The sequence below is a fragment of the Molothrus ater genome, chromosome 5 (assembly GCF_012460135.2).
Source record: "Molothrus ater isolate BHLD 08-10-18 breed brown headed cowbird chromosome 5, BPBGC_Mater_1.1, whole genome shotgun sequence".
NCBI classification, from domain to species: Eukaryota; Metazoa; Chordata; class Aves; order Passeriformes; family Icteridae; genus Molothrus; species Molothrus ater.
In genome coordinates, this window is record NC_050482.2 from 12,420,613 (window position 1) to 12,438,998 (window position 18,386).

General features: G+C 36.0%; 1 protein-coding gene across 2 annotated transcripts in view; it reads right to left on the reverse strand.

Moving 5' to 3' along the window:
* Positions 1-18,386, reverse strand: part of PHTF2 (putative homeodomain transcription factor 2) — a 64,632-nt gene that overhangs the window by 12,560 nt on the left and 33,686 nt on the right. For both annotated transcript variants that reach the window (XM_036401260.2, XM_036401259.2), the window contains 7 exons: positions 14,197-14,362; positions 13,321-13,485; positions 8,175-8,376; positions 6,879-7,037; positions 3,865-4,083; positions 1,794-1,922; positions 309-581 (listed from right to left, as the gene is read on the reverse strand). In XM_036401260.2, the coding sequence (XP_036257153.1) occupies positions 309-581; positions 1,794-1,922; positions 3,865-4,083; positions 6,879-7,037; positions 8,175-8,376; positions 13,321-13,485; positions 14,197-14,362 (1,313 nt within the window). The remainder of the gene's footprint in view (positions 1-308; positions 582-1,793; positions 1,923-3,864; positions 4,084-6,878; positions 7,038-8,174; positions 8,377-13,320; positions 13,486-14,196; positions 14,363-18,386) is intronic.

Sequence of the window (18,386 nt, forward strand, 5' to 3'; positions counted from 1 at the left end):
GTGGAAACCTGAAACAAACTGGGACATGACTAAGCATTGGGTTAATGCATTGAGCCAGTTTTCACCCAGAAATTCTCTCCAGGAAAAAAATAAAACACCAACAAAAAAAACCTTTCAGCTTCAGAGACTTCAGTCCACTGGAACTGAGTCATCTCCTGAACTGCAAGCCCACTGAAGTGTTTGTCATCACTGATCTATGACTCACAGCGCGCTGAAGAAAACAAGTTTAAAATAGCCACAAAGTCAAAAAATGCAAACATTAAACCTTGGTTTGCTTTAGATGAAGTCTCTTGCTTTGCTGTTCATACCTGTTTATATGTTCTCTCTGCTACACAGAGCAGAAAAAAGAAAATCCACACAAGAGACACCCGGACCACGAAACTTATAATAACCATTGAGAGAACCAGAACATCTCCATCTGATCCAAATGCAGTCATGCAGAGCTCAGTGGCAGAATGTGCTGCGAGTTGCTCTAAATCTTTAGCTTGGAAAAGTCGAAAGACAAAGGGCATTAAACCCAAGATTAAAGATATGACATTTCCAAAAATCTGATAGCCAATTCCTGGTATATGGCTGTTCACCTAAAAACAAAACAAAACAAAACAATGAATGTGTTTAATTTTTGAATGATTTTGTTATTCATTCAATAAACAAAATATTAATTTTTTTATCACAAAGACCACTTTATAATCTGGTAAATTGTATGAAAACTTCAACCAATCATCATCCCATTTTATTATTTAAAAACCAGGAACTCCTCAAAGAGCACTTAATGCACAGGAACCAAGTAACTTAAAAACCCAACAATAAAACACAGCAGTTAAACTCCAGTGCATACTCCTGCATTAAAAATTCACTGAATGCTGAATTAGCCAAGTGGCCCAATCAGACTGGGCTGCTTAGATCCTGTATGTTGCTGCTATTTCTGTTTGGTTTAGGTTGTATCCTTTTTAGTGGAATCAAAGTGTGCACAGTGCAGACAGGTCTGGAGTTCTGTTCTGCTGGCTGTGGCTTGCTGAGTTTGTCTCTTCTGTGTCTTGCATCCAAACCTGTAAAGCCTCTGAGTCAGGCAGAGATCAGAACTAGGTTTGTGAATAAGTTGCTTTTTACCAAGTGGGAGAGAGTATCAACTTGTCAGAACTAGTGAGAGTTTTCTTGGCTATGCTAGGCTTTATAAGCAACTCCACAAAATACTCATGTTGCCTATTTTGAAAAAGAGCACATCAATTAAATGCATTTCCAACTATTTCCTCAAGAGGAGTACTAGGAGAAAGGAGGGAGGACTAGTGAGAACATCCCACTCATCCTCTTAGAGGTTTGCTTCCTAAAGAGGAAAGCTTTCTTTTCCAATCCTAACTTTAGCATCCAGATACCCAGATCTGTGTATTCCTAACCCAATAAATTACTTGTTCATTGAAATCAAGGAGATCAACTTGATTATTCACAACATGGATCAATAAAACTGAGGTTGGCTATGTGAGCAAGCACCTAACAATGCAAACACCTCTTAGTGTCCCAAAACTATAGATCTGGTAGCCCTTTAATCTAGTACTAACAAGTAAACCAGAGTGATGTAGCCATAGAACAATAATGTGAATAACAGAGACTTAAACCATAACACGAACAACAAAACAAACAAATTAAAAAACCCACAACCAACCAATCAAAAAACACCAAAAAACCCACCAAAAAACCAACCAACCAACCAAAAAAAAAAAAAACCACATAAACCAGGCTTGGTAGTGCTTACAGTTCTAAACACAATATTTGCATAAAGTAAAACAAATACTCACTCTGTTCATTATCATACCACTGATTTCAAGCACAGACATATCTGCTTTCTTGCAGTCATTACCCTCCCATACAATTGCACTTATTTTTTCCAGTCCTGGGTTCAAACTGTGGATCCAAGGCAAATGACTCTGGGAAAGACAAAGAATATCTTCCATCAGAATTAAGAATCTATTCTCATGTTAATACGCCTTTGTCAGAAATATACTAACAAACCCCCTCCCCCAAAAAACCAAAACAAGAAAACCAACCACACAAACAAAAAACCAAAAACCACAAATAAAAAAAAAACACCAAAAAAACCAAACCAAAACACTTTAGACTGACACAAATATTGCTATATAGCATTTACTTCTATTATATGTTAACCCCATTCCTTAAGATCCTCCCCTTCTTTTCCAAGAAATAGCTGTGAGAACAGAAATCTCTCCTTCTCTATAGTCCATTTTCTAATAGGGATGAGTTAATGGGATTAAGGATTTATTGGCTTCTTTTCTACTCAAACATATCAAAGAAGAGAGAAATATGAAAACAAAGTTCACCTTATGAGTCGTTTTCAATTCTGACACATTTAATGAATTTATTTTATTTATTTACCCCTAACATCCTGAAAAGCACTCTTCTCAGGTTAAGGCCAAGGGAAATAGTTTTTTATTATTTGCTTTTAATGACTTCAAAATCCTTGTTATGCACAAAGACCCCCTGTGCACAGTGGATCTGGCCAGACTCAGAGAGCAGTAGGTGTCTCATCAATACAGGCAGCTCCCAGAGCCAAGCAATCCCAGGTTAATCTTCTGAATGCACTTAGGGCTCAGGGACCTTTCTTTCAAACCAAGAGCCAAGTGAGAATTAAAGGATATGGAAAAAATGTTGAGGTGACAAATACTGCTGTGGCCATTTCTTGATTTTCCTCAGCCCTGTCTCCCTCCTCTCCCATTCAGGAGATGAAAATTGCTTTCAGCTTTAGTCACCTGGCACTATGTGCATCACACTGCTGGAAGTGCTGGTGCTGACAGGGGCAAGGGCATGATATTATTTCTAGATTTTAATTATTATTGATTGCAAATAAAGCTTTATTTTGATTTTATTGCTTGCTTTGTAAGTATTGATCTGAAATATTTGTAATCTGCAGAATATGCAATTATCTCCCTTATTTCTACCGGGTGAAGAAGAAATTATTTATAATATTAAAATAGCATAAATATTTGTAGCAGGTTTTTCTTAACCACAGTTTTCCAAGCTCTCCCTCTAGAGGGAGTATCAACACCGGGAGCTGAAACTCAAAAATTTACAATCTGCAATCAGGTAGAAAAATTCTCAAGTGGCCAAATCAATATAAGTCTTTAAGTCAATATATGTACTGGAATTCAACTCACTACTGCAAGGTTTAGTGTTTTATTGAATGCAAGCAGGAAGAACTAAAAATAAAAATAGAAAACACTGCATGAAATAATCCAAATTGCTACTATTAATTTTAAGGTAAAAAAATTATAATCAAATAGAATTTAGGCATGTATAATACACCCATGATATCACATATATATGCATATACATAAAGCATATGTTATCCTTCTGTTTGCTTTTCTTATATATACATTTCCAAATATGCAAACAGAAAGGTGTCTGAAAAGTGCTTATAAAAAGCAATTCCACTAGAGAAAAACAGAAGGGGGGAAAAACCCAACAATATCCAAACAATTAAAAAATTAAACAAAACAAACAAACAAACAAAAAAAAAGGGGAAAAACCCCCAAAACAGAAAAATAAATACCCAAACAGAACCACCTATCACAGAGGAAATGTAAATCAATCAGTCCTTGCCCTAAATTAGAATTAAGATTCAAGCACTCAAATATTCTATAGGCTATTTTGATATATTGTCATACCCTCTTCTTTTGAAAAATTAATGACTGAGTAGCAGAAATCAAGCTTTACTTATTTTAATTCTATCAAATCACTTTGGCTTTGTTCCTTCCATCTGATATAGGTCTTTCTCCCAGGCTTTCTGTGATGTATGAAAGGTAACACTGACCTTGTGTGTAGTGTAAAAAACCAGAACTGGTGGGCACCAACCTGATGAAATGGGTCATCTCTGAATTCTTTCTTCACACATGGGTTCACCTGAGGGCTCTCCACGTCTGTCTCGCTGGTGCAGGACGAGTGGCACTCAGCACAGTGCAGGAGATCCTCCCACAGCACATCTTCTGTTTCTGACTCTGGCCTTGCACTCTCAGAGTCCTGTCTGGAGCTGGAGCACCGGGAACTGCAGCTGGTACCTGATTTAGGTGTATCCTGAAAGCCAAACATCCACTGGAATTAATGCTGATGTTTTATTCTACATCATTTCCTGGCAGAGGTGTTTTAAAGTTCAGGTTAGTGATTCTGTGTTCATCTGGATTTTTAGGTTCTAATGCATTATCCTTGTCATCAGAAAGGTTTGTATGTTTATTGCAAGTGTGTCTAAGATGTTGCACATTTTAAGACACTGTACCAAAAAGCAAGCAACAGTCCATGGCCTCTGTTTTTTAGGGAGGGGGTCACATAAGGAAGAATCTAATCATACTCATTATTAAAATGAAATAACTACTTCACAGATTTTTAGAGCTCATTAGTTTAGAATTTAACAGCAATTATCAAGCCACAGACTCCAGCTATATCTCCAGCTTCGAGGAATTGCCCCTAAAGTCACATGTTACTACTAACATACCTCTCAAAGACAGAGTGAGCTTGAACACAGTAATGCATCAGGTATAGAGGGGGGAAAAAAAGCAAGGGTACGCATAGCTAATGCCAGGTTTATGTGTAATCTGCACAATTAGACATAAAAATGTAATTATTTTAAACAAACTGCACTTGACAAACAAGTATGCCTTTGTAAACTCCAGCTGTACCTAGCTCTTGAATAAAGAAAGAAAAATCTGAAGTTTGGGACATTCAAATCTCCCAGTGCATACACATGAAACAATCTACTGCTGTCTTCAGAAAAACAATGTAGAGTATAAACTACTTTCTACAATAAAGAGAATCCATTTCCAGCAAGACAGGGGTGTAGTATTAAAAGCAGCATCAGCCTACTCACTGCCATCCTCTGGCAATTTCCATTCCCTCTTACACCAAGTTTATTTCTACTAATTTCTCTTGAGAACACACAATTTTCTACACTGAAAAAATATTAAGCACTGTTTCAGCAGACATACTAACTTAGTGTGATTCATAGTCCATTACTACCTGAAGAAATGTTCTTCATTCTTTCTGAAAACCATGTTTAATGTATTTTATGCAAATCATTGTGTAAAGAAATGCTTAGAAAAAATTTGATCTGAACTCTTTCTCCACCTTTTACAAAGAGAGGGATAACATCAATGCAGAAAGAGTCTGAAGAATTTTTTTTAAAGCAAAAAAGAAGATATTTATAGAAGGCAGTCACTACTGGGTACCACTGAGGCTGAAAGTTAATAAAGTAAGAACATGAAAAATAGCTTATTCAAACAACAATTAAGTAGACACATAAACATGAAGATAAAAGAAAATGCAGGACAGAAATTGAGAGTATATCCACTGACTTCACTTATTAATTTTTTTAATACAAAGAAAGCTTTCACTGATTTGAAAACTATTGTTTCATTTTCTTTGTAATGGTGTGGGGGAGGCGAGTTGGGAGCAAGAAAGAAAAGCTTCCTCTTTGATTGCATCAGCCAGATCAGTGAACATGGAGTCAGTGTGAAACAGTACTGCCACAGCTAAACATGGATTACATTCTGTCTCTAGCTTCTGAAGCTATCTACTAAGTCTTCCCTAGCTTTGAAGCTCTCTACACTAGAGAAAAATATATCTAAGTTTAAAAACAAAAGAAATCAACTGTAATGGTGTCTTTCTGCTTCCTCCTGTGAAGCATTATGGCTGCACAAGCACACAGTGAAGGGACATCTCCTGTAACATGAAAAATACAGTGCCATTATCACAAACCACATATGGCAGAAGGCACTAAATGCTGACATCAATCAACATTCTGGATCTTTCTAACCAAAGTCTGCAAGAAATGAGTGAAAGAACAGCTTATTTAAAAATGTTTTTTATGCAAAGCATCAACTTCAAGGCCTTGCAGTTGTGATCAGAGCAAGCAGTACCTGAACTCTTCCAATACACTTTTGCTATAACAAGTAGAGAGTTTACTTATGAAGCTCTGCCCATCAAGCCCATCTGTCAGTGGACTTTTGTCAGTGCTGATTTTACTTTTTGCTTTCTTTGCTCAACTTTTGAGAAAAAATAGCAATACAGCCTTTAAAAAGTGTTCCATATCTGTGAAGTTGCATACCATTAGCAAAACAGCGTAATTTTTAAAAATAATGAATAAATAAACAAAACCACAATAAGATATTCCATTCTCTTTCAATGTCTTGAGTCCTTACAATTAAGAATTCTGCTCATATGAAATCTGTGAAATCCCCTATTATAAGCTGTAATGTCATCACGTCTCTTAAAATTTTGGTATTTTTTATACATTGACAATTTGGTAAGATTTCATTACAAGATTTAATATTATTGTTTCAACAAAGACAAGGAAATGAAAATTCAGAGTCAATCAGACTTCTCCACAAGAAAGCGAGTGAATCCAAAATACTAAATGGAGAGAAACAGGAGCAGAACCATGCTGAAAATTTGCATATTCCCAATTACTACTGTTTCTGTAACAAAGCAAATTTCCAGAGGAGATAACTGGTATCAAAAGACAGCAACAGAGTTACCATAAGCCAATGTAAAATCTACCAAACATATTTTAATTCTCCTTACGACAAATTGAAAAAGAGGATGAAGCTCAAAAAAACCGTATTACAATCTTTTAATTTCAAAACACTGTCATTAAACAAAGGCAAAGAAAAAAAATTATGTTCCTCACTAGCATGACTTCCAGTTTACAGACTCCTAAAATTCAAGATGGGGGAAAAAAAAAAAATTGTGGAAATGTCATAGTTTAACTCCAGCCAGCAACCAAGCACATGCAAGCTGCTTGCTCTATATGCCTTAGTCAATAAGAAGTCAAGTTGTTTTCAGAACTGAGAGGCAAGAAGCAATAGAAATGAGCCTACCTCCAGAGGGTAGTGTTTCTTGTAATGGTGAGATTTCCTGTTGCGAAGGGTACAGTCGCTAGAGGTGCGCTCCGCATTGCGGCGTAAGGAATAGCCAGTGTCAGGCCCCTCCTCGCTAGAAACTTCATCTGATAAATTTGTCACAGTCCTGGCAGTATCCTAGGGCAAGAAATACAGAATTAGTAAGACACAGAGTCACATTTATTAAGTCTTGTTCTCAACTGGTGAAATCCAATTTCTTCCTGCAACTTCAGTATCTATGCTCAGTTAAACCAGCTATTAATGCATTTCCAAGACTCAAAATTGGCAGAGCAGGAATCATGGAATAGAAATTGTAGCAACAAAAATATTTTTTCAATGGAAAGCCTAGTTCACATTAGCCTCAAGAAAGATTATGATGCTCTTATTTTAAATATGACTTTTTGTAAACTGAACATGTCAAGATAGGCTTAGAGAAAATGTATCTGCTTCTGAAAAGAGAACAAACCTAACCAAAAGATCCAAACCAACCAACCAGTCAAAATTAACAGTATAAGACTGAATTATCAACATATTCAGTACAAAGTTAACATTTACAATGTCTTACAAGGATGAAGGCTTAGAGGATGTATGTTGGATACTGAGGTCACTAATGTGTGTTACTTTGAATACAGGATATCCAGCAGATAATAAGACCCAGACAAATTAAAAGTTCTGCTTTCTTCCATGATCACTTCCTATGATTCTATAATAATTCTATTATTCCCTCTCATTTCTATTCCTCAGTATAGAGAGTCCTGCCTATTTCACTTGGAGGGAAATCCTGCTTTCCTCATCTTTCACACAGATCAATTAAAAACAAAAAACAAAACAAAACACAAACAAAAAAAACCCCAAAAAACAAACAAACAAACAAAAGTAAAAGGAAGATGATTCACAGGCAAAGAAATGCTCAGAATGACCTTAAAATTACAAATTGTCAGTAATCCAAAATCTGTTCCATTTTATCACAGACACAGATCATAGATGCCCACTCTCAGAGAAGGCACAGAAGGTTTACCTGGTCAGGAAATACCCACAGATAGAGGACAGCACACAAATTTGTGCACTGAAATAAAGAACACAAAAAAATTTTTGAACACCATTAAGGTTCCTCCTACAAGAAAAAGAAAAGGCCAGGAATATGATGAAGTAAGGCAACTCACTACAAATTTTGGCTCCAGGACCCTAAGCCTAATTTAATTTTTCAAATATTTTTAAGAATAAAGCAGATAAAAATGCATCAAAGGCATCACAGAAAGCAACAAACACACTTACTTTGTGGTGACTGTGGTTGCTCAGGGCATCTCTGACTGTGGAAGGGCTCCACCCTGTCTCTTCTGGCCTGATGACCTCGCAGCGACGCTCATGGCCCTGCACGCCTTCTTCACTGCCTCTACCTGGCTTCTTCCCATCAAGGGACACGTAGCCATTATCAGTTTCAGTGGATTTATCTATTGAGCTTTTTAATTTCTTAGATCTATATTTAAAACAAATACATGTATTAAATTAATTATTTCTCTGAATTATTTCCCCAGTCTAAATCCTTCTTATTCCTATCAACCAATGTTTTAGCTTTACTAAGATATCCACAAAATAACAATATTAACATTTGATTTTGATGCCATATTTGTAACTATTTAATCATCTAAATAATACTCATTATCCTCTCCTAAAATTGTTATAAAATAAACTGTCAGGGTGTGAAAGAAATTTATATGATTAGCTACTGAAAGAAGAGAAAAAGAAACCTATTTTAAAAATAAAACTTCACAGCAGCTTTGCTAATAGAAGAATCACAAGCATCAAAAGTGAAAGAGAAATCCCTCTATTCAGTCTTAACAAATAAAAGAGGGATGCAAGAAGTTGCTTTAATAATTATTAATTCAAAGCAAGCATGCAATTTCCTGAAGCTGCAAACAAACATGCTGTTTAGTACTCTGTACACTGATATTTGGTGCTGTTTTGAATATACTCTGCTTACTGACCCTACTAAACAGAAGGGGATCTACTCTTTTCTGCATTATCCAGCAACACCCCAGGCAACATTTTTCCCTATCTCTTACAAACACACCAACTAAGCTGTATTTTAAAGGATAAAATCTCAAGGATTTTAAAAGACAAATCTCTCACTGAATAGTCTCCCATAACATCCTCTAAAATCAAAGCCCTTTCCTAGACAATAAATGTACCAGCAAGACTACCTCATGCAAGAAGAAGGCTCTCTCAAAGCAAACATTTGGATGATTATACTCCCAAACTACAAAGTGCAATGGATGAAGGAATGAAGAGGAATAGCAACTTGCTACCTTACTGACAGGGACTTTTAGTCTTAAGCTTCTGTATTGTCAAAGTAAATTAAATTTTGCTTTTTAGATTTTCAGAACACTAGGTGGGAAAAGAGAGGAAAGAAGACAAGTGTTATAAATAATGCTTCTGAAATTTTTTATTTTTATTTCAAGTAGAGCACTGGGCTTTCAAGAACACTGAACTATCAAGAATCTGTTCAATTGATCTGGTGCTCCTGTGAGGGAATATGCACTGCCTTTCTCTTTAAGGACTGAGGCATTCTGTGAGGGCTTGGATTACACAGCAGAAGATTAAATTCCTCTTTAATATGTACATCAAACAAATTGGGAGAATTTGGAGAGTCGCCTCACATTCCTTCCAAGATAAGGTATCCCACACATAAAGGGGAGTCCTGAAAGCAAAAAATGGCAAGAGACAGCTGGATAAAATAGGAAAAAAAATCCAAAAAGGACCAATTCAGCTCACAAAATAACGGTATGCAGAAAAAATGGAATAAAGGGACGCAGACCAAATGATCAAGAGAAGAGACGATGTTACTAAGGTGTTTAATTCTCCTTTCTCATCTTTAATTTGTCACTCTAACTAAGAAAAAAAGTTAACATTTATATTGTTTAAAGCAAAGGGACTGCCTTTCAGTGGCAACTCATTGCAAAATAATAAGCAAGGTCAGTTGTGAGTAATGAGGATGAAGCAGTAACATTAAATTATCTGCAATAAGGAGGAATCCAGATAAGCTAATCTGTAATTCATTAAATATTCCTCCAGCACTTCTGCATTTACTTCTGCACTGTTTGAAAGAAAATTTTAAGTTCTCATCTCACACACACACATCCACTCAGACACATTTCCTCCACAAGTTACTAAACTGTATGAGCAGATTAATGAGACAGCTCTTCCAAATTTGATTTGAGAAGTTTTGATGCATTTTACACAAAACTTTAAAGCTAGAAGTAGCCTCAAACAGTTGAAAAGGAACAGGTAAGAGAAAAAAGGAACACTTGCATGTATGCACAACTTTTTCAGATGGGATTTCACTACTCAAGCAATGTCTGAGTGCTAACATCATAAGACCAAAGCTATTGGTCTGGTATCAACTAAGGCTCATTCTAAGTCTCAGGGAGCTTGACTGAACTCTTTATTTCCTTCTAACAGAGAAACCGAAGTTATTTTTTGTATGAATTTAAGTGTAAGCCTCAAGCCAGAAAAGTGTATATTGAGCTTAAAGTCAGGCTTTTGTACACATGTTTCAAAGAAAAACAAAACAAAAATCCCACAGTAACAAACACAAACAATATATCCCTAGCTGGCAAAAATGTATGGTTCTCTAGAATTACTATATATACATATATCCTTAATTAACTTTTACAATTTAAGGCTGTAACTACAAGTATTTAGAGTAAAACAAACCAGGAATGCCTTAAATTTAGAGTAAAACAAACCAGGATGCTTTAAAAGACTTGAATATATGCAAAAGCTAAATCAAGAATGACTTTCAGTCTTATTTGTGCATTATCAAGGGAAAATACCAAAGAAAGTTCAATAAAATTTCTGGAAGAGTGTGGATTTGCACTCTCAGGTATTCTCTCAATGTATTTTCACTGAGGTTGATCAGAAAAACTCTTCCCCTTTGTTCCCACTGCAAAACTTCTAGAGATTACAACATTTTAGAGGTTACAAGATTTCCACTGGAGTAAGGAGATATGCAGGGCAAATTCCCAAATCAGTAGTGCATTCTGAACAGATCACCTGCTTGGATACCGCCCTCTTTCAAGTAAGACTTATCAATAGTATTTTCTAAATTGCCCCTGTGCTGGATTAAAGTTTAGAATTCTAATTTTTAAGTCAGACTGAGTTCTTCCAATAGAAAGGATATTTATTGAATACACAGCTCCAGTTTACCAATGATCTGAGCACAGGCAAATGGTGTAGGTACACAGGGTCCTGCCCTAACACAGAGAATGTAATTTCTGAGGTTAATTTGAAATCATGTATTTATGACCTATACTTAAAATTCCAGAAAACAGTATGTCAAAAATTTGTGTAAGAGAAAAACTGCTGAAAATAAATACTAATCAGACATTCTATATAAGACATTCTAATGTGCTTATCTAAAGAGCTTCCAAGTTTGTCTTAAGAAACAGGACAAGTGTAGCTGTGAAGGTTCCTTGCACTGAGATTTCTTAAGATTTTCTTTAAGGAACCTTACCAAGCAGTCACACTGTGCTCTTGCTTCCTCATTCCCATCCCCACTCCCATTGTGCTGACAAAACTGTTTGTATTACCATGAAAAAAATTACATGAAGAAACTGAACTGTATGTTCCCCTGGGGAAAAAGAAGGTTATTTTTCATCTAGACAAGTTTGTATGGCTCCAGACATACAAACAACTGTGCTTCTGCAATGAAGGGGTAACAAAGGACTAAGGGCTGTTTACAGCACTCTCAGTCACTCTGTGTTCTTCTTCCTTTGAAGATACTGTATATACTAAGTAGTCATCGTGGAGGCTTAACATCTATATATATACACACAGTACCTCTCATTAAATGGTTTAAACAAGTCTTTAGGATAAGTTCCACATAACCCTTCTCAACTGAAAATACTCTGAGCCACACAGCAAGAAAGGCAAGGAAAAAAATCTTCCAACACTGTTCTTACTACAGAACAGTATTTTCAATGCTTCAATGAAGGGAAAACAAAACATCAAGAAGCTTACAAGATTACACTTGAAGCATACCAGAGAGTAATGCCCAGAGACCCAAAGAACAGCCCCAGTGCCTATCACTATAACTGACCCACAGTTTATCAAAGACAGCTTAACCCACACAAGAAAAAGTCAAATGAACTCTCCTCTTACAACACTTTTAAACATTTTCAAAACTTGTCCAAGGTTTCAAGTAGACACTCCCAGAAGGTAACATGAGTTTTACCAGTGGTTAAGAGCACAGATCACAGGTATGACAGACATATTAGTGTTGCTGTATTTACAATGCAGCATGCACGACAAAACATCAATGTCATAACTTGCATTATCCCTTTTCTCAATTTAATACTATTTATTGAGTATATTTTCACTAATTAATACATGCTGATACATAGCACTCAAAATGCTGCATGCATAGCATGTCCTGCACATACAGCTCTAGAATGGTTTTTTAAAAAAAAAAATAATAGCCCAATCAGTGTTTATTTGAAACCTGAAGAAAAAGAGTGTCATTTGATGACAGTGACAGAGTTGAATAAGCATTCTCTTGGAGTAACAAGGAGGTAATGTAATAAAGTAAAAATTAAACAGCTGAATTTTTCTCTTTGGATTAAAACTGAGAAACTAAGTTGTTTTATTTCCCAATAGCCAACATGCTGTAGTAAAACAACAAAATATAATTTAACTAAAAGTTAATTCTGTACTCTACTCTTATGAGATCCCACCTGGAGCACTGCACTAAGCTCTGGGGCCCCCAACATGAGAAGGATATAGCACTGTGGGAACAAGTCCAAAGGAGGGACAGGAAGATGATCAGAGGGCTGGAGCACCTCTCCTGTGAAGACAGTTGAGAGAACTGGGGTTGTTCAGCCTGGAGAAGAGGCTCCAGGGAGACCTCTGAGCACCTTCCAGAGCTGGAGAGGGACTTTTTACAAGAGCATGTAGTGATAGGACAAGGGGCAATGGTTTCAAATGGAAAAAAGGTAAGTTTAGCTTTCAGTATTAGAAAGAAATTGTTAAGTGAGGGAGTGGTGACAGTAGAACAGGCTGCCCAGAGAAGCTGCGGCTGCCCCCATCCCTGGAGTGCTCAAGGCCACACTGGATGGGGCTCTGAGCAACCTGGTCTACTGGAAGTTGCCCCTGCCTATGCCAAGGGGGGAGAACTAGATGAGCTTTAAGGTCCTTTCCAACCCAAATTATTCTATGACAATTCAATATTTTTTCAAAATCATTGCATCAGCATTTGCAAAAGTCAAGAAACAACACATTAGTCCATTTTCAAATACTCAGATGAGTTTGCTATTAAGAGCAAAAAACTAGATCAACAGAAGTTTAATCATTACATCAATATTTACTTAATTAGAAAAGGGATAGTGCATCTCTAACACTTATGTAGCCTTGAATAAATACAAACCCTGATAAAAAGAAAGCAGCATGCCAGATATCTCTGAAGACAGCGCCAATACTGCAAGAGGTGCTTGTACCGTAGCTCTGCACTGTTCCCTCCTGTGTGTTATCTGTGGTACTAGAGCCATCTCCTTCCCTATGTACTTCCAAATGTGCTGCTTTCCTTAATTTCCTTCATCAGAAGAGATTAAAATGGGAAGGTAGTTTTGTAAGTGCAATCTGCTAGTTCTATAATGTGTTCAGCAGTTTAAGCATGCAAAAACAAGCAAGATTTCAAAGTATTTTGCTAAAGCTTTGTCATATCAATTTAATAAACTCTATTTAATAAAACAGCATCATACATTCATTATTATATACTTAACACAAAACACATTTCATTTCATCATCAGAAGCTTAGACCTACACAAGTCACTGCTGCAGTGTTTCCCATTTTAATGGGACAATTCACTGTAGCAATCACAGTCAGTGGAGTGCTTGGAAGACTTAAATTCTGCATTTCCAAGAGCATCTCTTTTTGCATATACTTTTCACAGATTATTAGCCAGATTCATAAAACTAAATTTGCACATTTATTACAATAACTAATTGTAATATAAACACTGTCACTCCACCACTATTCAAATAACTGTTTTGAGACAAAATGTCAGATTTAACACATTAAAATTCTAATAAAACGATGCCTAAATTAATCAATGCATAAAAGTTAAAGAGCACCAATTAAGCACAATTTTGAAGTGTCAAATAAAAACAGAGCACCAATTTCTCATCTCTAGCAAAGCACAGACTGTGAACCCCTACATTTTTTTTCATGCACATTCTCTACAGTAGTTTACTAAACACAGACTATAAGTCTTTAACTAAAGTACTTTAACACAGACTATACCTTCTTCTTTTACCCCCTGTGCTGGGAGGTGGCTTAGGAGTTCGTGTTGAGACAATCTGACAGTGCACAGTCCCAAGCAGCAACATGAGCCATATTGGCCCAATGACTTCAGTCAGAGGTATATTATGTGGGCTTTGGGCTGTATAGAATAGCACTACAGCAGCAACTGGAAAAGAAGGGAAATGAAGTTGAGTTTAATGTCTGAAATGGCCAACTCATATGGCTTTTGTCAAAAAAAAAAAAAAAAAACAGTCAGATGCAGACCTTTACCTGCATTTAAAGCCAACTCATGTAATTCTGAGAGAACAAAATTATTATTTTCCTGAAAACCTGCAGCAATTAGGGTCTAAACAGCTGACTGTCTTAGTACCCATCTTTTCTTTCATACTTGTGATATCATAGGTATTGCTCAAAAAATGGCTGAATGAAATAAGAGGGGAAGAACATTTGGAAAGCTGTATCTGTCATGAAACCACTTCAACTATGGTGGAACATCAGTAGGATGTTTCATGAAGACAAAAGCAAAAAGTAAATATCATCCTTAAAGCAGTCCAAATAAATTTAATTCTGTATCATGTGTTATGACAAAGCAAACCCAGTGAGTTTGATGAGACTTGAGACTAGAAACTCCTTACACAGCAGAATGCATTTTAAACTGTGTCCCACCCACAGAGCCAAGGGACAAAACTGCCCATATGGAAAGGCAGCCATGCATAAGTACAACCCTATAAAGGGTTCTCTACATACTTCTGTGCATCTTTTTTAGCAGTGAGGAAAGATCAAAAGACAAACCATGTAAACTATGGGGTTGTCCAGCTGAAGTGACCAAGGCTCCAACTAGCAGCTGTGGCTGGACAAAAGGCCAGCTTCCAATTCCATGGCTAACTGTTAGTTTTGTAACCCTAAAACCACTTTTCATATACAGCCAACAATCAGGCTCCTGCACCCAGAGCCCAAACACTCAGCAACATCTTTACAGGCTCCAGAAGAACCTGAACACATCCAGCAGGCATGAAGCAGGAGGAAAAGGCAACCCCTCTCCTCTCTGCTTACTCTGTCCGTGCTCTGGCTTGAAGAGCTGTGACACATAACTCAGCTGAGAGGAGCTATCAAGAAAAAAACAAAACCAAACCAAAACCAAAATCAAAAACCAAAAATGCCCACAGAAACTCCAAGAAACAATTCAGAAACAGATCTGGGAAATAATTCTCTGTGCCTAATGTCCACACATCGCATGAGAACTCGGTTTTGTTTGTGTACTACTGAGAAGTGAAAGTCCCATAATTTAGACCTTTTTCTAGCACAAAAAATACAAGTTCAACAGCTGTCACCAGTTCTCTAGTGAAATTGAACAAAATGCAGCCACGTACAAAGCTTTGTGCCACATTCAAACATCTAAAATAAATCCCACGAAGCAACACCTAAGACAGCAGATACCTGGATGTTATGTTCTCCACTTAAAAGAGGTTTGATGTGTTTTTCACTAACTAATCTTCAGCAAGGTAACCAGTATTAGAATCATGAGGAACATACAAAACACTTTTGATTGTGGAAAAACTATTTCTAATTTCTTCTCTGTCTTTTTCTTAAATAAAGTACAAAAGTTTTGCATGGGAGCATTATTTATTACTATAAGTAATAAAGAACTACATTTTTGCTGTATAAGTCTTCTCAAAGTCCACATGCATCAATGAGAAATCCAACTTATTAAAAATCAATAAAATAGGTACAGATAGCAAAAGATGATGTGATCTCTTTCTAAATGAGCTTATTTGAGTTACTCACACACACAATTAGCTCCATGAGGTATAAAATGTAAAGAAGGAGCTGATTTTGGCTCCTATCATACAATCTGGATAAACACATACCCCCACGTGAAACATTTTGCAGGAGTAGGTCTACACAAATAATTTTAAAATTCGCTACTGCTACTTAAAAACATTAAGTAAAGCAGAGCTGTCTAGAAGAAATCACCTTCCAGAATACAAGAATCTGCAGATTGCAAATTCCTACCGCAACGTTTCACACAGATTTAGAAAAATGTTACCAATCTGATCTTTTTAAAGTAAGATTAGGAGGGAAATTCAAGAATTTATCTCTGCACAGCATGACAATACATTCTAGAGCAGGTTATCCAAGAATTGCTCCTATCAACAGCTAGGCAGAATTAGTTGGAACAGGTTTTCTTACAGCACTTTTAATTATTTCTTTATGTATTTCCAGTATTTTGACCTCTGCTTTTCTAAAATACAGTGCCTTATTTTGTAAAACAGACACAAATGCAATAATATCACATTGAACAAAAAGCTGCCTTGGAGAAAGCCACCTTACACTTCAAAGGCCAGCAAACATTTATTTTTAAAGCATTTAAAGTTTGGAAATATTTTTAATACCAAATTTAAAAATGCATACATATCTATTTATATATCTCACCACCCCAACAAACAACCATTACATCACTGTTAAAGTTTCTTACTTTATACTTAAGAAATACACAATAAACATTAAGTTTGCACTTCATTTTCCCCTTAGAATATAAAAACATTTTAAGTTAAAAATGAAGTATTACTATATACTAGATAAATAAGGAAGTAGAAGAAAGAGGTTTTACTTCTATCTTAAGTCATTGGCCTGTTCCATGACCTTGAGCATAAACATTTCTCTGCAGTTCTTTTATCACACATTGTGCCAATCACTTTACACTAATGGAAACCAAAGCAAATAAACCCTGGAGTTTAAATCTACAGCCAAGGAAAAGCTTTTTTCTGTAGATTTACATAAATGCTAGCAAGTACCCTGGTGAAGCTAATCAATTTTAAAGCTGTAATTCCAAGTAATGCAATTCATAAATTAGAAAATACTTAAGATAAATTATTTAATTATGAACAGATACAAATGAAATATAGTCAGACCATTTTACAACAGTGTCAGCGAGAATCTGTCATGATGACAAAAAGTCCAAATTTCAATACAAAATCCAGATTCAGGGCAGAAATCTGGCCACTGGAATTCGAGGTGGTTTATTTTTAATCTTCCATCATGGATTCTTGACATTTTGGTGCTGCCTTACCAATCCTGTACAAAATTAGTAACTAAGCACACTTTCTGAATAAAATAGAAGCAAAACTTCTATTTAAGTGCTTGGGGGGGCTGTTTTGAATAGTTCCCAATAAGTAAATATGTCCATTTAATTTCACTTACATGTTTATTCAAAGTCTTTTAATTTATTTCAAAAACTATCAAAAAACCTGCAGCTAATTCTGCACGATTTTAGTATCAAGTATTTCAAATAATTGGATTATAGTGTAATATGGAATACTATTCATTATTTCCTGCTATTTGTTAACTCACATATATAGTTGTGAAATACTTTGTCACATAACAGACCATATGGATTAGGGAAATGATGCTTTCCATGCACAGGTTAGTAAACCAGAGACCCTAAGAAATCTGAGAGGAAAAAGGCTAGTTCTAAGAAAGCTCTGTAATTAATGTCCTAAAAACCTGCTTGCATTCAAAATCTGCATTGTCTCACTATTCTTCTACTTGTAGGGTCTTACAGAGGTGCCACAAATTAGGTGTGAGTATATTTTTTTAAAATAAATTTACAAATAGGAACATTAAAAAATTACTGCAATGGTGTTTCTCAGAATAAGACAGCCATGAACACGGTAACAAACCAGCCACAACTAATGTATTTTACTACCTATATTACTATAAAAAAGATTAAAATTATTAACACTACAGGCTCCCTTACCATCACACAGACAAATGAGGAATCTATCCCAGAAATGGGGATAAGAAAAACTTTTCATAGAAGGCCACATGAGTATTTGTCAGTGCTGCAGGTCTTGAGGCACTGGCATGGTGAGATTAATTTTACACCTGCTAATAACATCACCACACAAGAGGTACTGCCTTTTTTTTTTAACTCCATATATTGTTCCAATTAAAATTTCCAAATGATACAATGATTCACAACTGAGACGACAGATGGTGAATTTGAAAAAGTAATATTGCATGTTAATTGGATTTCAGTGGAAAATTCATTAGTCATTTAGCTTCTCAGGGTACTTATATTGCTCCCAACTTTCATTAACCTTCTGTTCCATATCTGTTGTACAAACTTCTGAAATACTTATTTTTTGGTGACTTTCATACTGATAGACACTGACTCACTACATGACATT